Source organism: Spea bombifrons, chromosome 13, assembly GCF_027358695.1.
Source record: "Spea bombifrons isolate aSpeBom1 chromosome 13, aSpeBom1.2.pri, whole genome shotgun sequence".
Classification (NCBI taxonomy): domain Eukaryota; kingdom Metazoa; phylum Chordata; class Amphibia; order Anura; family Pelobatidae; genus Spea; species Spea bombifrons.
Genome location: NC_071099.1, coordinates 10,016,216 through 10,039,273, shown reverse-complemented (window position 1 = coordinate 10,039,273; position 23,058 = coordinate 10,016,216). Strand labels below are relative to the sequence as shown.

Genomic DNA, 23,058 nt, shown 5'->3' with positions numbered 1-23,058 from the left:
ACTTTCTAACCACACGCCGCCCACCAACGCAGGAAATGCAAGTCACCTGGCCTGGCAGCCGCTATAAATGGACGGGGGGGAGAGGAGCCCGGAGGGTTTAGAATGAGCTGCCTGAAGGAGAGCCCTTTCCTGCGGATGGCTGCACCTGCCAGGTGATCGGGTGCAGAAGTCTGGTGGCTGGGAGTCCTCGCGTTATCTGGAGGGGGCTGTCTGGGGGCGCAGCGGACCCCGGGGCAGGTAAGGGATCTAGAATGAGGGCAAATCTCCGAACGTTCCATAATTATCTAACCAAGAAGTCTAATAATGTAATAATTGGCGCAATGCTCCGTAACATTTTGGGGCATTTTCTAAAGCGCCAAGTTTCAAAAGTGATCGCCGTAGCAACCAACAAAATAGTCCCATCATCAGGAAAATTCCATTGGTCGCCATGGCAATAAGTCCATAGTCACCCCTTTCCCTATCTCCATGTCGCCTGAATCACTCCGGAGATCCCAGGGTTGGACGATGGAAGTGGTTAAAAGGAATTATCCGAAACCAGCTCTTATTCTTAAATTCATTTACAGGGTTATTTTAGGAGATTATTTTTCTAATGTGAGATTTTGACACCAAAATCCGTTTTATTATGAAAACAAAAATCAGTCCAGCCGCCCCTAATACTTTACTAAATGTAACCAATCCTATTAATAATAATTAATAAACAGCTGGAACCTGTCGGCTTCAGAATGTGATTAGTGTATATATATATATATATATATATATATATATATATGATTGCCTGGTCTCAGGAGCTTACAATCTACGAGCATGTTGGGTTGGTGCTTTTTCACGAAATTGTGGATAATACCAATGTTATAATATGCGCTAGATAACCATATAATTAAAAATGGCGCAGAGAATGCAATGTTCCGTGTATGATTTTCAACAAATATTAACATTTTTCTGTCACTTTTTTTCCACGACGTTCGCCATCATAAGAGAATTTTTTTTAGAATTGGTAAAAATCCATACAGAAATTTTAGTAGAACATATAAAGTTCAGCTTTATATTTTTTTGTAATTATGCTTTTATTTTCCTTAATAATTATTTATTCATCTATTCTTTAGAAATAGCAGCAGTTGAGACAAGAACATTTTGGGTGTTTTTGGTCTCTGTTTAGTATTGGAAAGTATCCAAAACTAAATTAAAATTTGCAATATTTTTACTTTTTGTCCTTTCAAAATGTTCTGAATTTAATTTCAGCTGATGTCATTTCCTTGTTAATTATCTCCAGTTTGGTAAATTTCTGCGCTGCTCATTGTATAAGATATATTATTTTATATATATGTTATTTTATTTATATGATGCTGCCTCATTTTCATTATAGTTATGTTTTCTTAAATAAATTCTCAGCCTCCAAATCTCAATTTCTCCAATGGAAAATGTTTCATTTGTCTTAAAAATATATATATATATATATTTTCTGCAATTAGATAATTTCCTCCAGAAATATGTGATTAATTAGGTCACTAAATATGAGGGTTTTTGTGCAGATTCTAGTGTAAATAATAATTAGAAATTATCTAATATATATATATATATATATATATATATATATATATATATATATATATATATATATAGTTTTCTATCCAACGAGAAGAATGTTTGAAATATGAATTATTTGCAATTTTAAATTCCGTATAATAGAACAATTATTCAAAAAAAGTCTTGATTTTGTTCATCTTTTTTCCAGCGATTTGTAGAATTTCTTTGGCAAAGAAACACCCAACTAATTAGATGATTCCGCCAGCAACCATTACAAAATTTTTTAAGTATTCTGATATTTTATGTATTTCAGTTTAATAAAAATTGCACATTTATTATTTTTGCTTAACATTAGAGGGATCTTTCCTTTTTTCTTCTCCCGTTTCTCGTGGCTTCTGTCGCTTTCGCGTGTTTTTTCTCACTCGTTATTCTGAGAATTCTGACTTAGATCTTCCCTCGGTCTGGAAGTGCAGGCGTTTCACGTACATTCGGTTTATGTCGCCTCCCGTGGCAGACACGCCGTTGCGCGGTTTAATGTATAGATTCACGTATTGGGCTCCATCATCTCGTTCTTCATTGACTTCTGCTTCCCATCCATGAGCTCCTGAAACCATCGCAAGGGAGATGTCCCCAGGACTGTCTCACCTGAGAATGGTGGGATTTTGAGGTCAATCTCAGGTTCGTCAGTCCACGAGACATCTCTTTGTGGCATCAGAAACACTCAGAGAGACCGACCGTTCCTTCAGAGACGCCGTTGGGTTTCTGCTGACTGCGCGTATTCGATCGTAGCCGAGACTAGCGCATGGCCGGGGAATCAAGACTTTGGACGGGGATTGAAGGGTTACCGAGGGCTCTTCTAGAACTTCTTATTCTGAAACTTTGCACCAAACGTAACGTTCCTCGATTTCTCAGCTTTAGCTCATATTTTGTAGAAACCACAGGAAAAAAAAGTAGCCATCAAAGTTTTTTTAAAAAAAAGGGTTTAATTAACGAGAAATTGGACACAGGCCGTTGAGTTTGTTGCTGCCACTTTTTGTCGTGAATGACACCCAAAGAGGCTCGACATCTTCGTTAGTCTCGGTCCTGACATCAATATGAAGGGGTGACGGCTCTCCGCCAGCAGAATGGGCCGCTTTCCTGACAGTGACGGGTTCCCTGGGGCCCGGTGTCTCAGAGCTGCCATAACGCTGCATGACGGCTATGAAGTGACATTAAAAGGTACGAAAATCTTTTTTCCCCCCATCTGTGTTCTTCTATAGTCATAAAATTAAAAAAAGAATAAATACGTTTTTTAAAAAGTATTAAAAAGGACCCATAAGGTTCTGGTTAACGGCTCTGCTGCAGAACTGGTTGGGGGGATCGGTCCCTTTAACGCAGTTTTGACTCTGCCTCCCTCTGCTGGTCAGCTGATGGTACTACATCAATCTCTGACTTTAAATGGTCCTCAATAGTTTAAATCATTTCTCCTTTAACCCCCCCAAATAATGTGTGTACAACTCCTAAGATGCTCAGACAGCCTCTTGGCTGAGGATTATTGTAGACAAAACAGCAACCAGGGTTCCTGAGAATATCAAATAAATACATTTAAACAGCTGGGTGATGGTTCGTTATATTTGTATAAATTTTATGGAATGATTGGTCCCGATCGCTAGAGCTTACCATCTAAAGGGGACATCGGAACCAACAGCATAGAATTTGCAAGGTCCCTTGGCCCCAGAGCTGACAGTCTATATTCTGCCTGACAGGCAGCCGTTCCAGCTGGTTCAGCACCTTGGAGAGTTCCCAGTCTGAGACTCAGACCTTGAAATCTGCCCCACAAACTGGCTGTTGGGGGTGGGGTTGGTGGTTTATTGCCTCTTGGGGCCCAGACTATAAATCCACATCCAGAGTCTGGCTTCTCAGACGCTTCATCGACTAACACACCGAATGCCGGCATGTACCACGGGGCAGCATATTAATACCCAGGCTGGAGGCAACTCACCGCACAGGTAGGGGCCCTTCTGAAATACACCTGACCCATCTACCCTCCTTCCATATTATCTGTAAAATCATTACATAGATCATCCAGCGTCTCCCGTCTGATTTATATTAATTACATGGATTGTGATGATCGCGCTGCCGGGACGATGACATTCATTCACACCTAAGTGTATCAGAATTCCGCTTTCAGCAGCAGCATTACTTTCACACAGCCGCGCATGATACATTTTATTATTAAGTTTGCACTTAACTCTCTGAACTCGTGTGTCTCGCTCCTTGCAGGCTGTCTCGTGTCGTCACCATGAAACTCTCAGCTATAGTCCTCTTGCTGGTTTTGTTGCCCCCTGGAACCTGCCACCCCCTGACCCGCAGAGCTCGCTACCCCGACCCGGCTCCAGACCCCAACAGACTCTTTTCGGCGGCTTCTCTCGTTCTACCATCTCAAGATAGGGGACAAAAGCCCAAGTGCCCTTCCACAGCAGCGGAGCCTTCCTTTGCTCGGGATCCGCCAGCTGGCCCCCGGCAGGGTAACAACTACCCCTTCAAAAGGCAGGAAGGGAGACCCAACTCGCTCGACCTGACCTTCCACCTCCTGCGTAAGGTCCTGGTGATGTCCAGAGCAGAGAAACTGGCTCGGAAGGTTCTGAGCAACAAGATGTTTCTGGACAATATCGGGAAGTAACGGAACCCCCACCATCCGACACACCCGGAAAGGGCCGGACACGAGGAACGGGCACGGAACCGTTGCCGGCAGAACGGAGATCTGCTCACCTAAAGTAACCTAAAACCTAAAAGAACTCTGCGGAATCTCATTTTTTTCTGGTGCGGAGAGTCCGACGAGTGCCGGCCCGGAGACCAGAGGATGAAACCCGGTGTGCATTTACAGCGTCCCGGCCCTTTAACAGCCAGCGGAACCGGTTCTTCTGGAACGCCTCGGCCTCACACCCTGCAGGGTATGAACAGGTTAATGTCTGTGGCGGCTCTCGCTTGACAGCAGCGCAGAGAAGGTTAACGCATGTTTCCGGCTCTCAGCATGTGCTTTGTGGAGTGCTGGTTAAATATTCAGCCGCGCGGCGCCAAAAACGCCCACCAGACGGCTGCTGCGACACTTCATCGGGGGAGACGCGGCAAAAGCTGCCGTCTGCCACACAGCGATTAGACTGTAAGCTCACGGGACCAGTCTGTGCAGTTTCTCCAAGCTCACACTAATCGGTAGATTCCAAAAATAAAAATTACTAATAAAACACAGGAGAAATTCTAGAGATTTTATCACTATTTCAGCTTAAAGAATAACCCAAAAAAGATTTTTTTTTTTGCATGTAAAATGAGGGTTTAAATGACAGAGAGAGACCTTCCAGTAACAACCCCACCCCACTGTAACAACCGAACCCAACCCCCCCCCCCAGCCTCAGCACAGAGGACACACGTGGAGCGCGGGAGGTTCTGGCACGGAAACATTTATTGTACAGCAGTGGTTCAGATATCGAAGGTCCTCCATGTTTCACGGTAATATTCAGACACACATATGACACGTAATGACATGCTACGAACAGAACGGGGGGGGCATCTCCGTGTCCCCCCACCTCCCCAGCCCCCATAACCAAACAGATGTACGCTGACCCCGCCACGTGCATTCCCAAAACACGGGAGCGTGGAACCGGCCCTCGGGACAGCGAATCAGATGCACAATCGGGCAAATGGCTCCCACGACGCAGCGCCGGGGCCGGCTCCGCCGTATACTTTTATGGGTTCTGTTGGAATGATCTGCACCACTGCGCATCGCAGTTCTACGGGGTTAACATTTTTATTTTAAAAGCAGGTAACGCATGGATCAGCCCGGGGGTTCCCAAAACACGCGGCGCCGTCATACATCTGACTACATATGTGTTCCCGCCACCGGCGCCATATTTAAATGCCAAAGGAGCGCTGCGCGGCCGCCACCGCTGGGAAGCGTGTAAAGCATGAACGGGGTTCAGCTGAGATGCATACAGCACAGTAACGCCAGCACCACACGCACGCAATGTACAGCGCTGTGTACACTAGTGACACTATATACAGATAAATACAGCGCTGTGTAGACTACTGACATTATATACAAATAAATATGGCACTGCTGCACGCCACAGAGTATCGCAGCATCGCTGTGCCAACATGTACATCCATTACACACCGGGGGGCAGAGGGGGGAGACCCCCGCATCCCGAGCTCAGGGGAGGAATGTATAAACCGGGATAGCCAAATCTGCTTGTGACTGCCTGAGGGTAGTGGGAGTCACAGGCACAGCCGCCGGGGAGGGGGCAGGAAGGCTGCATGCGGGGTACGTAGGCCCCTGCAGTGTGGGGGTGAGGGGCGGATGCTCCACATGGGCCGGTGGTCTCACCTCTCCCCGAGGGGCAGACACGGGGTCCCCCCAAAATAACCCTTTATACTGAGAGAAACGGAGCAGGGTCAGCAGCAATCGTCACGCGCGGTACATGAAACGGGGGAGGGCTGGTGCTGTACCCGCGCATGCACACTCATCACCTGATCAGTCCATTCACACACACGTGCAGACAGGATTCAAATCGGACACACCCTGGAAATCATTCAGACGCCAAGCAGCCGGGATTATTCACACCGCGACGTACGAACCACAGGGGGGTTAACGAGGGGCTAGGCAGGAGGGGTACAAACGGCCCCCGTACAAAAATATACCCAATAAAAACTAGACAAAGAAATTAAAAATAAATTAAAATATTTGTCGTGAGGGGGTGAGCGGTGAGCATGCGGCGGCTTTCTCCAGACATTCAATCACCGCACCAAGGGGGGGGCAGATAACGCTGGTCTGATGACGGGGCAGAGGGAAGCTTACACAGGGGGCACAGGGTCATACTCAGTTCTCCCCCCTGCTCTCTAATCCTAGTGATCCGGGGGTCCCGCGCGCCATTAGTTGAATCCGTCGGTGCGGTAGCTGGCATGGGAGTCGCTGGTGAGTTGTGTGGTCTCCGTAGCTGAGCTGGGTTGTACTACCACAGGGGCATCAGAGGAATCTGCCGAGAGGGAACAGCGTGAATTAGAGAGGGGGCGCGAGATCGGCGGACAAAGCGGGGCGCCAGAGCGGCGGCCGAAGCCGGGGAGGGGGGGCGCCACAGGAAAACAGAAGTTAGAGAGGTGGGATGGGGCACCGTGGGAGAGGTCAGGAATGTGAAGACGATGCACACTTACCCCTCTCATCAGACTGTAGCTGAGCCTCCAAGTCCTCGGGGGACACATAGAATTCAGGCTCGTCCCCCTCGGGGGGTCTCGGTTTGCATTTCCCGCAGCAGCAGTTACAGCAGCAGCAGAGACAACAGCAGCAATAACAGCCGGTGACCAACCCGCAGCACATGAAGAGCGCCTGAAACAGGGGGGGGGGGTATCCTGCGGTTACCACGGCAACAAAAATATACAGAGCATACTCCGATATATACTCGGCAACCCCAAAAATACACAGAACGTACCCCGATACATACCCGGCAAACCCGGATACACACACTGCACCTCGATAGATACGCAACCTCTAAATATTTACACAGCCGGCAGAGACACCCCGTGTCCCGCCGCCCCGCAGAGTTGTACCCCGATCCCCCGGCCTCACCTTGGCCCACCAGCTGGACAGCACAAAGTACGTGTTCACATTCTCTTCTCCAAACTGCTCGGCCACATACAGCCCCAGCGAGCCATATTTGTCGTAAATGTTCCTCTTCGTGGCGTCCGTCAGGATTCCGTGGGCATTGTTGATCTCCTTGAATTTCTCCGACGCCTCTGGGTTATCGGGGTTCTTGTCGGGGTGATACTTCAGCGCCAGCTTCCTGCGAGCACAAGGATTGTGTTAGGAGGAGACAGGACAGACAAGGCTTTGTGGCCACGTTATGGTTGTCACCGTACGGCTGTCCCGAAATCCGGTTCAACTCCAAAAATGTAGGGGTCGCCCGGTCAGCGACCCCCCGAAACTCACCGGTAACACCTCTTGATGTCGTCGGACGTGGCATTCTTGTCCAGACCCAGGACGTGGTACAGAGACTCTCCGGACGTGGAGAGAGAGCGCTGCCGCTGATCCGCCATGGTAATTAACTGTGCGGGACGAGAGAAAGGGGTTAGGGGGGTAATTCTGAGCCACGGGCCGCGGAGTCATGTCAGATCCCACAGAAAACCTTAAATCAGAAAAGTTTGGGGTATTTTGGGTAAAAATGTGGCATGTGTTGTGTTATTATAAAGTGCGCAGAAAGCCAGGAGACCCTCGGCTCCACGTTACAGATCACGTGGCCCTAAATCCCAGAGGAGCCCTACCTAATACCCCCCCTCCCCCGACCATCTGCAGCTCCGATGTCTGCCGGGAAGGATGATGAGCTGCCGGGTCTGATTAGAGAGTGGTACACGGGGGGGGGGGGGGTAATGATGCAATTACCGGCAGATCCCACCAATAAGTACCACAGAGCAGCGAAAACCGGAGCTCTCCGGGACATCGCCGCCCCCTGCACTCCGGTCACGGTCAGGTGGCCCTGCATGGGGACCCGGCGTGGCCCTGCATGGGGAGCCGGCGTGGCCCTGCATGGGGAGCCGGCGTGGCCCTGCATGGGGAGCCGGCGTGGCCCTGCATGGCGGAGCAGGCGGCTGCGTGGTGGTGGGGGCATGCGTGGCCCTGCGTGGGGGAGCCGGCGGCTGGGGCCATATGCGGGGGATGGACACGGAGTTACAGGCTGCTAATAAATAACAGGTAGAGAAGAATTAAATAACGTGGATTAGCACTCCTCATCCTTTAACCCCTCGGCAGATCCGCTCAAAGGTCAAACCCAGCAGTGCCGTACAGAAGTGCCGAGTATGAGAGCAGGCCATCACACGCGAGACCCCACAGGGTGACGGAGACACAAAGTGCACTGGATTATACAGGCAGCGGGGATGGGGGGTGAACATCGGGACAGCAGACGCTAATCCATGGAGTGGGCAGTAATCCGCTACTCGGAGAACCTCCTGACTCATTACCCCCCCCGGCCAGTAGCTGCCGTCTCTCCCGACTCATTACCCGGCCGGTAGCTGCCGTCTCTCCCGACTCATTATCCCTTTTGCCCGATAGCTGCCGCCTCTCACTACTCATTACCCCGCCGGCCAGTAGCTGCCATCTCTCCCGACTCATAACCCCTTTTGCCCGATAGCTGCCGTCTCTCATTTATCATGACTCCCAAAATCTGCCCTGAGGCTGCAAACTCTATTAAAAACTACCCCATGAGTTTAAAATACACAGAACTGAGGAATATATAAAATGCTCCTTTCTGGTACGCCGGATTCTGCCCTCGGAGCGCGGGGTAGATGAGCGCGGGGGTCAGCTGACAGACACGCAGCCACGGCTCCGGCAGGCAAAGTGTTAATTTATTATGACCTCACACCCACGTATAATCGTAATACCATCACACGTGTCTCTGATAAATACCCCCAGAGCGTTATGCCCCCAGGCAACAGGCTCGCTGTGATGGGAGTTGCAGCCTACAGCAGCTTGGGTGTCAGCGGCCGCCTGTCCGACACTAAAGAGAAAGTATTTCAAAGCCACGCGGCTCCGCAGATCCCAGTAGGAATAGTGACGGGGTAAAGGCTGTGCTAATATTAACCCCATCCACGCTAGAGCTGAACCCAAAAACACCTTTTACCCACCTGTATGGCACGGCGCAGCACTGACAGGGTTAATGTGGGAATCCACGTGCGAGGGACGTGACCACGAGCGTGCGAGGCTGTGCACACCTCACTCTTATGATGTCATAGGGTGCTGACTTGCACAGGAAGTGACATCACCGCCAACGCTGCATTTTCCGTCTGTTCTCTTGTGCCCCCCCACCAGAATCTGAACTGCCTTAAAATCTGCACCGTGCCTTTAAGGCATGAAGCACCCGGATATGACATCATATCCCTGCGCTCCGTGTCTTAAATCTGCGCAGCGCCTCCTAACGCAGACTACGTGGATTGAGATGGCACTACCTCCACAGCGTACAGACCCCCCCTGTAGCCAGCACGGCGGGACTCCGGGGAGCCGAGCTGCCCAGCTGGGAAAATCCCCCGCGTGGCTCAGACAGAAACCCAGCAAACACCGATGATGGGAATTGTAGTTTACAACAAATGCTGATAACCCCCATATCCAATCACCTGGGTTCTGGGTTTCTGATTTGCTTTCTAGATTTCCAGGGGCCACAATGTTTGAGAATATAATTAATGTGACACGTTGTGGCCCCTGGAATTATTACCCCCCCCACCCAAAACATGTCACATTAATTATATTCTCAAACATTGTGGCCCCTGGAAATCTAGAAAGCAAATCAGAAACCCAGAACCCTGTCAGCGGCTGCGGGGATCACGAAAGTGAAATCTCACACTTCCTCGCAGCTCCTTCCGGCAGACAAAGGAAATTCTCTGCACTCCGTGTCGGGAGGGTCCCGTTACCCAATCCCGCTCCCATTACCCACTGCCCACCGCATACTACCCAATCCCATTACCCACCGCCAACTACCCACTGCCCAGACACACTCCGGAGACGCAGAGTGCGGTCCAACGCGTTTCACGTCACACTTGGGCCCAAAATACTGTTGGGGAGTGCGAGGGGCTGCGCAGAAATAACGGATCCACCATGTGGTGTTTGGGAATCTATTCGGTGTATTTGCCGGTATCCGCAGCAAGACACGTGAAACGCGTCAAACAATCCTTCTCCCGCTAGACAATTAAGACCTTTATCTGAAACCAAATCAAGATATGCACCGGCACCGGACCCCATACCCACCATTACATAAACCCCCCCCATGCCAGGCACCGGACCCCATACCCACCATTACATAAACCCCCCCGTGCCAGGCACCAGACCCCATACCCACCATTACATAAACCCCCCGTGCCAGGCACCAGACCCCATACCCACCATTACATAAACCCCCGCCCCAGCCACCGAACCACGATGGCACGTTACATATGACAGGTCAGGGGGCAAATCTGAAGGCCTGTCCCGGGGGAGGGGGCTTGGAACCGATCACCTTAATGAGATACAGCAGAGGCCGAAGCAGACGTACCCTATATACATCACACTGTATGGATACTATATACAAATCATACACACCGACACATACACTGGCTCTAGGGATACATACATTATACATATATATATCTAGATACATACACATTACATACATACATACATACATACATACACATTACATATATACTGTATACATACACATTACAAACATTATACATATATATTTATATATATATATAGAAACAAGAGATATCTTGTCTGCCTTTATGTCTATCTGCCCCCCCACCCGCTCGCTGCCGGGACCGGTATGTATATCTGTATGTTATGAGGCATATACCGGGCTGCTCTCTCTATATATAGAGATATGTGTGTGTATACACTGTCCGTATACCGGGGCTGTTGGTATACCGGGGGCCGGCGGTGTGCTATTCGTGGTGCCCGCCCACTGTCCCCGTTGCCCCCCGGTGCCGCTCACCTCCTCCCCCGTTCGGTTCTGCTCGGTCTCGCGGCGGCTCCTCTCTCAGACGCAGAGGGGGCGGTGCGTGCGCATGCACGGTGTTACGTCAACAAGGACCGCAGCACGCGCGCTCCCGCCTCTAAGAGAAAGGAGGTGAGGGAGGGCGCGGGAACGCGCAGGAACGATGAGGGGAGTGCAGAGTATGTGGGGGATACTGCTTGAGTGCTTGGGGTGGGGGTGGAGAGCCTGTTTTGGGGGGGTGCTCCGTATGGTTGGGGGGAAGATAAAGTTCCCCCCATAGACCTGCTGCCTGGCAATATACAAAATACTCTGCGCAATGGAAGGATTATATTCGTAGCGCCAACATACAGCGCAGAAAGCAGATAATCCCGGTTGCTGGTTTTATTTATTGTTTGCAGATTTTATAGATTTGTTTTGTAAATAAAAAGCGTGTTCCCTGACCGGGAATCGAACCCGGGCCGCGGCGGTGAGAGCGCCGAATCCTAACCACTAGACCACCAGGGAGCTGTGAGTATGTCAGTAAAGCTGCCAGTCGTATGCTTCGCACTGTGACGTCAGATAGCTACAAGGCTGACATCTCCTTGGCATGCCCCCTGTAGTCCCAACCTGGCAGCCAGCTGAGGGTGATAGGAGTTCAGCAGCACATTGCGCTCCCAGTACTTCACATGGATGATTCTGAATGCCTTTTATTATTATTATTTATATGGTGAAATATTTTTAAGGTAAAGAGCAGTATTCTGATACCGTACCGTACAGCCCCCACAATCTGGGGGGCCCCCTGACTAACCATGATCACAATTACTCAGGGGCCCCGGCTCCGTGGGGGGCCGACGGTGAGGAACCTTCCGCCAGCAGCGCCTTTAAGGCCACCGTAGGGAAGTTATTTTACAGTTTTAAATAATATTTTGTACGCCCCCACACCCCCACGTGTAACCGGTCAGACAGGGTGTGCAGAGCGTGTTGCGTGTATTCAGGACACGCACCTGTCGCACTGGAAAGTCTCCATTCCTGCCGTTTGCGAATCCCATTGTGTTACCGGCCACTTTCCATTCATCACAATCCAGCCCCCCAGGCCCACGCAAACCATTTAACCTAATCCAGGGCAAGAAAGGGATTGACAGCCGATAGGCCTTTCAGCAGCTGGGGCAAAAGAGGGCGAGACAGCCCCGCAGGGGGTAACTAAATAAAAAACTAAACATCCTCTGCAAAGTGTCAAAATCATTAAAGGGGTAGTTACCTGCCCCTGACAGCCCCACACTGCTTGTTAGAGCCCCAAGTAAGCTCTAAAAACACATAGAGCTAGAAGCTGCTGCATTGCTGCTGCAGCTGCCCATCTCCTCGATGGGCTGGCAACTCTAGCCACTGATTGGATGCTTGAAGAAGAAATTAACGGGGGCTCCGAATAGACCCCCTCCTGCAGCATACACTGAGTAAGCATATGGAGGCGTGTGGAGTTATGTTCCCACGGGCGGACGGGGGGCAAAGAGGCATTTGGGGCAGACTGTGGAAGCCCTCCATGTATTTACAAAGGGACCGCGCATGAGAGTTTTGAAAGGGACCCGCTTTTATTCATGGAGCGGTAAAGCAGCCTGGCAGAGTACATACACACTTTCGATGTCAAACACACTCACAATCAGCGCTGATCTTATTGAACAAACCGGAATCACACAATCCATCCTATTAAATGCTTTATTGACATGTTTTGCGGCCGCCATTAGCGTGTCGGATGAGGCCCCCCCCCTGCACTGCTGATCACCGCTGCAGAGAACACACAGTTCAGAGAACATGCCACACACTTTAAATCTACACAGAAACTGCCCCCTGTTCCTCAGGTTGGGGTAGGAGAGAGATGACCCCCACCCCCCCCGAGGACACACCGGGAGCCGGCGCAGCATTACAATCCGGAAGCTTTGGTTATATGTTGCACAGTGATATAGTTTGACGGCGACACAGGTAAAGAACCTAAATCAACGAGACCCGCAGCCAGCCGGCAGATGGGAGAGCGCGAGCGCGTCTGTGGGTCAGGAAAAGCCAATGGGCCAAATCCCCACCATCCCTGATATACACATCGAGTCATCGGGACCGCAAGCAAATGTCCCCTCCCTTTGTGACAACCCGTGAGGCCTTGTATGCAAATGAGGCTTGATTTGCATGCGGCCACGTGGCAACCCACAGCTCGCGTTCCCTCCCTCTCCTCTATATACCGGCGATCAGCGGCACTCCCATCAGCCGCAGCCGTTCAAAATGAACATGACCTTTTGAGATGCAACAGGGAATACATGTAAGCAAAGCCGTGTTTCCTGTGACACACGTACAGCGCGTGTTCGTCTACGAGCATTCCTTCATGCCTGTAGTATACGCTCAGACGTTCCAGCTGCCCCGGGGACTGCAGCAATTCAGGTATAACGGGAAAGTTACCGCGTCTGGGGGTCTCGGAATCGCTAACAGAAGATAAAATTAAAGCAAACCCCTCGATGGCAGCACCGGCTGTCAGACCACGGCCGTCAGACCACGGCCATCTGCCGGAACGCAACGAAATCCTGCATTTAGGGGCTTCCCAAACACAAAAAGACTATTTATTCCTTTATCGGGCTATCCTGCGGCTCTGGAACAAGCATCTGAATCGACTACCCCCTCCCTACGCCACGGATTCTTATGGGGAACTCAGGGGTATGTTCTGGGGCTCGGAGGGGGCATCAGCTTACAAAACAGATGTCTGAAACCCCTACAGACGGAAAAAGAGCTTTAAACGGCTTTTTCAATCACCAAACTGTGTTTAGAATTAAGGCTGAACGTAACAGTGCGTCTATTTTCCATTTAAACAAAGTATAGGTTAAAATGGCAGTAATTGGTTTCTTTAAGCTCAAGGGGTTAATGGAGGATAAGGACAATAATGACTACAGCAGGCATGGTGTTCCTCTACCAGCAACAATAGTTTCAGTGAGCTGGGGGAAGGGATTTACAGCTGCACCCTTTCACAGGAGCACTTCCTGGATAAGAAGCTGGAGCGAAACAACAGGAAGTAAGAGGTGCAGCGGTGAACAGCTTCCCCCAGAGGGGAAAGTGCCTAATATAAGTGCGAATTAACTAAATGCCCAGGCGCTTGTAGGAAAATCAAGTTTGCATTCAAGAAGAACGGCAATTCCCTTTAATAACGTAGTGTTACACGAGCTGGAGCTCTTGTGAGGCACAGGGCACCCCCAAGGCATAAACCAAAGTCACACACGGCTTATCTCAGGACCACAAAACATCCCGCTGACCCGAAACGCCTGGGAATTAAGGGATTTCACAGAATATCGGCTGGAATACAGAGTTTCCCTATATAAAGGTTTGGAGACTTGATGTAGCCATTAATATAAGGCTAGCGGGGCTCAAATGTCACGCAAAGCAAAAAACACAGAAAAAAAAGTTTTCGGCACGGGGGGGGTCCCAACACACGTTCCTCGGCGAAGGAGTGTGTCTGATAACAGAACCGGGAGGAATGTTCTGTGGGGGTTTAGTGTCTTCGGGTTTTTCCTTGCCGCCCACCGAGCTCCGAGATGAGAGTACTAAGGGAGAAGGGTAAGAAGCGTAGAGGACGGGCCCCCAGGGGCCTAGAACGGAGCCGAGTCCTGTGATTTGTCGTCTTGAGAGTTCAGATTGGGACTGCCGTTTCCTTCTCCGCCGCTAGACGCTCTGTTCTGGGAAGAAAGAATAGAATTGATGGGGGTCCGGCGGAGCGCCACGTACGAGATACTTCAGCGCACATCCACCGGACTCCGGCAGGACCGGGACCACAGACAGACCACGGACATCGCATGCGTCTTACCTTCAAGCTCCCAACGCGTTCCTCGAATGATTTAAATGTGGGCGAGTTCCTAGAAGGACAAACACGGAGTAAACGGGCGCTACGGCGGGCGATCAACCCTCAACCAGCACCCACGGGGCTCCTATCAGATCGACTCGCCTCAGGAGACCGGTTACCATCCGGAGGAGGAGGACGGTAACGCACACTCTGCCGAGGCAACCTGGAATTAAAGGGCCCCACTCCCAGAAACCCAGCATGGTATCCCCCCAGTCCTACCACGCATTTACCCATCTGATCCCAAGCAGGCACCGGCTGAACCACCGCAACGGAACATCACAGACCCGCTCCTGCGTGTTTATTTACCACCCACTTAGAAATAATGCCCTAAAATAACAATTCCCTCGGAGGAATAAAGCAGGGACTGAGGGGTTCAGGGTCTACTTGAACCTCTTATTTTATCCCTAATTAACACACCCCCCCTTCACCTCAGTCTACCCCCCGCCCACAGGAGAGCATCTGGCGGGGCTATACGTTACCTCATGGCCGGCATGCTTATGGAGTGACGGATGGAGTAACTGCTACTGGGAAGGCATGGGGAGCAGAGAGATAGAATTAGCGACACAGAAATCCCACGGATATTACAAGCGAGAGATGGGCCGAGCAGCCGGGTCTGTCCGCGGGGGCTAATATCTGTATCCCTATAATCTGTGAGGGCAGAGAGGGATTCATAATCCACATCACCCTCAGCCAGCCAAACAGCTCTAACTGCCTTTACAGATTCTGCGGCTCCATAAACCTGGCTGCTCGGCACAGAATTAGACACATTTGGCAGACATGGCACACACCGGAACATCACAGGATCAGAGACGGCAGGACAGAGGCTGCACACAGACACGCGTTCACGCCATAACATACCGAGGACTGACTGAATGACTGTGGGTTAGTACGGGCACAGAGATTAATGCCATGGAGGCTAATAGCATGTACTACAAAGACAGCATTACGTTGTGTCACATGACAGCCGCCCGTCAGAATTCTGATACATCACCAATGAGTAATGTGCAGGGTGCGTATACGGAGCTGGATATGTGATGTTACATATGATGTATGACATGCTCTGTGATATAGGGGAGAATACGGTTTGGAGTGACGACTGTGGCAATGCAAGAAACCATCACTAACGGCACTGCAGCCAAAGTGCAGACATAGTACAAATTGGACCTGGCTTCTGCACCAGGAGGTGGATCCATGGAACAGCCGCCCAGTGACGGCTTTTCAGTATACAGCAGCAGTGTGACGGGCTCCTGATAAATGTCTGATACCCCAAACCGTTCTCCCATCAGGCAGTTGTTAGGGAGCTAACCCTTCGGTCACCCAAGGGACCGGTCGGGTCCCAAGCGGATACAGCCCTACGGTACAGAACAACCACAGCCTTTCATACATGGGGGGTACACCGGAGCAGAACCTCTTACCTAAAAGACTGAGAGAAAGGAAGAGCCCTGCAAAGCCAGGAGGGGATAGAAAAGAATCAGAAGACCAGCCAGCCCTTCCCGCCAACACGCCAGATAACGCAACACGCCAACCCTCGCCGCACGCGGTATTGTTTCTGACCACCAGTGACGGCTCTGCCAGCAGCGAGGGTCCCACAGAAACCAACTTACTGCAGCCAGCGGAGAGAGGTAGGGGTTAAACGGCCGCAACCATTAACCCTCTTACATTTGGGTGAAGGGGTTTTCTGAAAAGCATCTTAAAAACAAAAATTCTACCAATTAATGTAACGGCCCATTTTAAAGCTGCAGTCCCACTGCTGAATAAAACATTAAGCAAAATAATAGCATTAGAAATTAATACTAGAATATATCATGTGACACGAGGAAAAAGCTCCGACAGGCTTTGGGGTTTTTATTGCCATAGCAGCAAGATAACACGTCGTCATCCAGGTCACTTCACAGTGGTCAGAAACGTTACCCACCTTTGCGGACTCTTACCCTCCGTGGAACTCCAGGGGAAGCAGTGTCGTCCGAGCCATGATCAGGCTGGTGTGTGAATGCGGGAAGGAAGCAGAGCGGGCAGCGACATGTGTGTTAGTTACATGCAGAGCGGGACTCATGGGCCGGGAGCAGCACACGTGCAAAGCAATTCGCTACTAAGCCCGAGGATGAGGGGTTTCGTTTGGCTGGTGTGCAAATGGAAGATATTAACAGCTTCCCCGTGATCAGCTCTGCGCAGCACCTTCATGCTTTTTAACCATCACACTGCCAGGAACCTGCGCCATATAATACGAGGCTGGCCACGTGGCAGCGAATGGGTTACTGCCGTTTCTACGGTGGGCAAAGCTCTTACCTCATGTCCCCAAGTCTCCTGGAAATGGCAGTGCCCACGTTGGACAGAGCAGCGGTAGTTCTCTGGCCGGCGTGAGACAGAGTCTCCTGGGTCTTCTTATAACTGAGACAGAGAAACGCAGACGTATTAATACGGCGCACAGAGCTGTTTAGCGAGCCCCCCAGACGCCACACCAAGAAGATGTATGCCTATAAGCAACACAGCGAGGTACAGGGGCACAACAACACATATATATATATACGTACGCAGGACAGAGCGACAACAACACATCCACAAAGACAAACAGGGTTAGGGTGAAGCAGTGTGGAGACTCATTACGCACAGGACACACAGAGGGGTACATAGAGGCAGGCTGTCTATAGACTGAGCACAGGGGTATTTGTGTGTTAGGACACTGGCGGCCAGCAGGTCTGTGTCACTAGCCAAAGAGCCACCACGCAGTTTGCAAATAATCCACAACCCCACCACACACTCACACCATAGATCAGCCACGCCAAACACACACACACCCTTAACCCCTTCAATCCCAGGGGTTTTTGGTACCTCAAAGCCCAGAGCAATTTTGCCATTTTTGGGGTATGTCGGTTTAGCGATGATTTTCTTTTCCTGTGAATAGTGTACCCATATAAACTATATATCGTTTTTTCAAGGAGAGATAGAGCTTTCGTTTGATACCATAGTTGGATGATTAGCTGGAAATTTAGAATGAGAAATTTAGTAAAAACTAGCAAAGATTAGAAAATTAAACTATTTTTTTTTACATTTTCCCTCTGAATCCTCACAAAATTAGGTAAAGTGATGGAAAATCCCCTCCAAGTTTATTAATTCAGGTGTCCTGATTTCAGAAATACCTAATTTATATAGATTTTCCAGACTTTCCCAGCACCAGGGAGCGTTCTATTAGGTGTACAATTTTGTATAATTTGTATGCCTATGGCTTAACGGGTTTGGGGGTTGTGAACGGGGGCAGGAGGGTTATACTGGCTAGATGTTATGCTAGGGCAATGGGAAGTAAGGTTTTTTTTAAAAAAAAATATTATCTTTTTTTATATATTTTTTTTTAATTTTAATTTTTTTACATTTTTTTTATTTTTTATATATTATTTTTACACAATAATGGTTAGAGGTCCTCCTAGGGACCTCCTGAACATACCAGTGATGTCACAATGACATCACAGCCCACATTATAATTTTTTTTTGTATTATTTATATTAATATTTTAATGATTTATTTAATATTATTTTTAAATGACTAACCGTTTTTTTTCTGCTTTTCTCTTACAGGACGGGAGGGGGAGTGAGAGAGATGGTCTCTCACTCTCCTCCCCGCGATCCCCCTGCACTGATCACACTGATCTCTATGCAGGTCCTCACAGACCTGCATAGAGATCGCAGCGTCTCTGTGCCTCATCGGAGGGCAGGATATCCCCGCAGGGGATATCCTGTCCTCCGATGACCTTCCGGGTTACGTCAGCAGTGACGTAACCCGGAAGGGAATGCCCGATCGCGCGTTTGCAACTGCGCGATCGGGCACTTTCAACCGTAACAGCTTACCGGCTTTCATGTCGGAAGCTGTAACGGGAGATCGGGCAGCAGAAAGCCGGCAATGCCGGCTTCTGCTGCCAGGGGGGAGTCCAGGCTGTCAAACGACAGCCTGGTCTCCCGTGCAGCGGCAGGGATGTGTCCCTAACGCTGCACGAAAGGCTGGACGTACCGGGACGTCCATAGGGGTTTCTTTGTGGGCGTTTATTGGACGTCCCGGTACGTCTATAGGGGAACTAAGGGGTTAATTCACACAATCGCCTGTATCACAAACACACATACCCAGCGGCCTTTCCTCCGATGGGCACGGGGGAAATATTTATAATCACTGGAGATTTATCAATTTGAGATTAGCAGGAAAGATGACACGGGGTCTAATGTGCACCCCCTGCCCCGTAACACGCACCATCTCTCCCACATTCGTACGACACACACGCCATCGCCTCCACACGCAAACGCGTTCCCTAAGCAAGCTTGGTATTGACTCACACATCAGATTGGGTCACTTTCTCGTTCCACTCTCCGAGTTTCTCTGAGGTTTTTACATAACTGGAAATGAAAGTGATACGTGTTGAGTGAGTTTCTCTGGGAACAACCCCAGGACCCCGCACATCAGCCCTGCGCAGAACTCTATACATCGAACTAGTACTAACTTCCTGGAACTTGTAGAGATGGCAGCGTATGAACATTCATGAAGCGCTAAGAACTTTCCAAGACTATGTAATTATACCGCAGTCTAATAATATTCGAATATTACAATGACTTTCCCTCGAATTCAAGGGTTTGTGCCACTGGGCACCGGGACAGGTAAGAAGGAGGTGACACTGAAGTAGGTTATGGAAGTTGTGACCTGAAACAAAGTGCGTGAGGGACACATTAAAGGTGACACACATGGTCAGACATTGGCAGAGCAAACTGGCACTTGTCAGTGACCCTTGTGCTGGCACTGTGGGGGTGGCGACACTCACGCGGTGGACATCTGCACCTCCTGCAGGCTCCTGGAAAGGTTCATCTTCAGCTGGTTAAGCGGTGTTTGGCCAAGCTTTCTTTTCAGTTCCGTGGCATGGTGCTCCTTGGCTGCCAGGACCTGGCGCAGGGTGAGAATCTCCTCTTCCACCTGCAGAAAACCAACAGAGTTTAGTCATGCACAGGGAGAGCACCCCGACCGTGATGACCTCACACAGCCCGTGATAAATGCAGAGTGTGACGCCCCCAGAAAGCGTTTTTATTTTGGAATAAATATGGCACAAAGAATGATTGACTTTTTAAGCCGTATCTGTCTTCCAGCCCTGCACTATCACTGTTGACCAGAAGATGGCAGCAGAATACCACTCAAGGATAGAACTAAGCCTAGCGCAATGTGCTATCAACATGGCAACCAATGGAACGTTTCTGTTGATTGCGTCACTTTATACGATTTGTACCCAGATTGTACCGATAACCCTGTTATTTTCAGCACTTCCTGTTTTTTCGCACAGATGATCCGTCCCGGTCTAAACGTCATCAGCCCGATACGGGATGTACCAAGTGCGCGAAGATTAAACCCTCGGAGGAAGTCTTATCGACGGGAGATATATTTTGGACCCGCAGGAAATATTTGTTTTCCTGTTTAAATGTGAATAATTGCAATCGTACCCGCTGCCCTGAAATATTTAAGAGAGCTTATTAATATTTAAAGCATGAGAAGACGGCTCATTAACTCCTAAGCGCACCGCTTATTCCTGCGGCACACAAGGGGTTAACACTTATCACTGTGTCTCCTATTAGATTGTAGGCTCTTTGCTCAAAGGCAGCCTGGCCCAGTAATGCCTGCCGGGGTAGAATTATATATTTTACACTAAAACGGAAGATACAACAGCCTATCGCCGGCCGACACATAGAAATGTCATTGTTGGTGTTTAAAGGCCATTCCGGACTCTTTATCAGGTTCTTAAGACAAAGGAATTCCTTTTCCGTTATTAAATCCTCTGGTCGGAGTAAATCATTTTGGGTTCATGCAAAATAGGATACCGTGATCGGCCCACCTTGACCAGCTCGGCTCGCAGCTCCTCTGCCTCGGCCTCAGTCAGGCCCTCCGGTAGCGAAGCCCCTGCAGCGTCAGCCGGCATATGTACCCCCGAGGGACCCACCGGGACCTCCGTCATGGTGTCTGTCAGCAAACCTTTGTTGGGAGAGTTAAGGTTGATGTCTGTCAGGAAGGAAGAGGAGAGTCAGGGAGGGGAGCAAGCGGGGACGGGGGCAAGCAGACCAAGGGTAAGGGCCATGGAGGGGTACAGCCAGAGCAGGGAGGAGAAACGGGGAGCACACAGCGCACCAGGGAGGCAGGTAAGGGTTAAAAAACACCACACGTTTACAGCCAGAAACCCCCCTGAGCGAGGAGTCTGCAGAGTAGTACGGGAGAGGCTGGCACCGGAAGCAGGTGGTTATAAGGACTAATGCCCCTCAAACCATGCAAGGGGTCTAGAGAAAGGGGGACAGTTCTGTGGTCCGTTGGACTACGAGGTACCAGACAGACTCTTCTGCTCCCTACCCGCCCGATATGCCCTAGCCTGGCGTGATGGGAAGCAGACTCAGCGCATGCACGCTCTCCTCGGCTCTCAGGACTGATACCAAGACAGCAAGTGAAGTGAGCCCCCTAAGCCAATTGACAGACCCCCTAAGCCACCACGACCCCAACTGACAGACCCCCTAAGCCACCTAATCTCACACAGCCCCAACCGACAGGGGCCTCCAATTTTACACAGCACCAACTGACAGGGGCTCCTACTCTCACCTAGGCCTCAATGTCAGGGGCCCCCAATACTACACAGCCCCAACTGACAGGGGACCCCAATCTCACACAGCCCCAACTGACAGGGGACCCCAACCTCACACAGCCCCAACAGACAGGGGACCCCAACCTCACACTGCCCCAACAGACAGGGGACCTCGATCTCACACAGCCCCAACTGACAAGGGCCCCTTTTCTCACACAGCCCCCACTGACAGGGGCCCCTAACCTTACACAGCACATATGACATAATTCCTACTGACAGAGGCCCTGATCTGACACCCACCGAGTCCACCCGCCCAATCTGCCACAACCCCTATCCGTAACAGTAACACACGAAAACCTCCAACAGCCCCCCCATAACCATTTGCCCGCCGGGTGTGGCCCCCTCCTCACCCTGCCCGCCGGGTTCCATGTCTCTATTGACCGGAAGTTGATCGCTTACACTGGGCGGGGCTTCTCCCGGAACATAACAGCAGCTGAGGCGAATGCACGAAGGTTCGGCGACGTTCTGCTCCAAACAAACGAGTCTGACAGCGAGTTCTAAACACTCTCCTCCCGTCGCTTCGTGTCCCCCATCCGAGGAACCATTTTATTGGAGCCAGCAGAGTCGCATAAAGGGCTCCTGTTCTCCGGCAATGTATAGACAGGAATACCCCATACCGGAGACACTGTTCGGAACCGTGCTATACCTCTCAAGTGTCCCTGTTTAATTTAACCAGTCCCTCATTACAGTATAAGCCGGGAGAACATGGCGGTTAGAGGAGTATTTGAATAGATATAGAGCCTTACCGTGTCAGCCATAGAAAGACACTCAGGAAAGATGATCCATTTATTGGCTGACGGACGTATAATGGATTGCAAGCTTTCCAGACTATCTAGGCATTTCATAGATAATAGAAGAAGAGACCGAGGTGGCCTCAAAAGCTTGCAATCCATTATACGCCAGTCAGCCAATAATCATCAACTTTACCACGTTGGCTTTGTCTCTGGAAATGAGAGCTGAGATATAGGGGGCGCAGGGCTGCAGGTCAGGGGGGTTTCGTTCTGGAGGGTATGGGGGGCTAGTGGAGGAACCCAAGCCGTTTATTGGAGTTGGGTTGTTGGGTTTGTGTATACGGTGAGCCTCTCACACATTCATGGGGGGATCAGCTGTCCACAGATACCCTCATGCCCCGTAGGAAATCAGCCAATTAACTTCTAAAGGTCATTAGTAGGGATGACGACGTCATATAATCATACATGTGCAATAACACGCTTATTCTCATAGGTAACAGGTGCCATCACGTGTCTGGAACATATGAAGGACTGCATGTCAGTAGCATGGAGCGGATTAAAAAAAGGGAAGCGTTAAAGGAACTAAAATAACATTATTTATCATTGTTTCTTTCGCTATCGCCTACAGATACGAGAGCGCTGCTCTATGAAGTGCGGAGGCAATCTAAAGGGCAAAGTATGCCTCTGTAGGCTGGCTAAGGGCTTCGGGAGTTGTAGTGCCAGAGAACCATAGATTGCTAGCCCTTAGCCCAATTTCCAATTAGTGTGAATGGGATGCGTGGTCCTATTAACCCCTTCCCTGTTGCTGAACACGCATCCGGTGCACATACA

General features: G+C 50.1%; 2 protein-coding genes and 1 non-coding gene across 18 annotated transcripts; all 3 read right to left on the bottom strand.

The window, feature by feature from the left end:
* Positions 1-6,217: 6,217 nt before the first annotated feature.
* On the bottom strand, positions 6,218-11,088 carry DNAJC5 (DnaJ heat shock protein family (Hsp40) member C5). Its single transcript, XM_053453609.1, has 5 exons — positions 11,007-11,088; positions 7,481-7,596; positions 7,121-7,334; positions 6,709-6,880; positions 6,218-6,533 (listed from the first exon to the last, which is right to left on the bottom strand). The coding sequence occupies exons 2-5, from the start codon at positions 7,585-7,587 to the stop codon at positions 6,430-6,432; spliced, it is 597 nt and encodes a 198-aa protein (XP_053309584.1). The 5' UTR covers positions 7,588-7,596; positions 11,007-11,088; the 3' UTR covers positions 6,218-6,429.
* A 353-nt stretch (positions 11,089-11,441) lies between these two features.
* On the bottom strand, positions 11,442-11,513 carry TRNAE-CUC (transfer RNA glutamic acid (anticodon CUC)). Its single transcript has one exon. It is a non-coding gene; the product is annotated as a tRNA-Glu (tRNA).
* A 2,621-nt stretch (positions 11,514-14,134) lies between these two features.
* On the bottom strand, positions 14,135-21,976 carry TPD52L2 (TPD52 like 2). 16 transcript variants are annotated; one of them, XM_053453720.1, is made up of 9 exons: positions 21,847-21,976; positions 20,705-20,868; positions 19,649-19,797; positions 19,170-19,229; positions 17,140-17,241; positions 16,269-16,295; positions 15,333-15,377; positions 14,818-14,866; positions 14,135-14,689 (listed from the first exon to the last, which is right to left on the bottom strand). In XM_053453720.1, the coding sequence occupies exons 1-9, from the start codon at positions 21,863-21,865 to the stop codon at positions 14,603-14,605; spliced, it is 702 nt and encodes a 233-aa protein (XP_053309695.1). In that variant the 5' UTR covers positions 21,866-21,976; the 3' UTR covers positions 14,135-14,602. The 16 variants fall into 16 exon arrangements, with proteins under 16 accessions (XP_053309695.1, XP_053309684.1, XP_053309687.1 ...); XM_053453709.1 differs by having other exon boundaries at positions 21,896-21,964; XM_053453712.1 differs by having other exon boundaries at positions 14,135-14,684; positions 21,847-21,953.
* Positions 21,977-23,058: the final 1,082 nt, after the last annotated feature.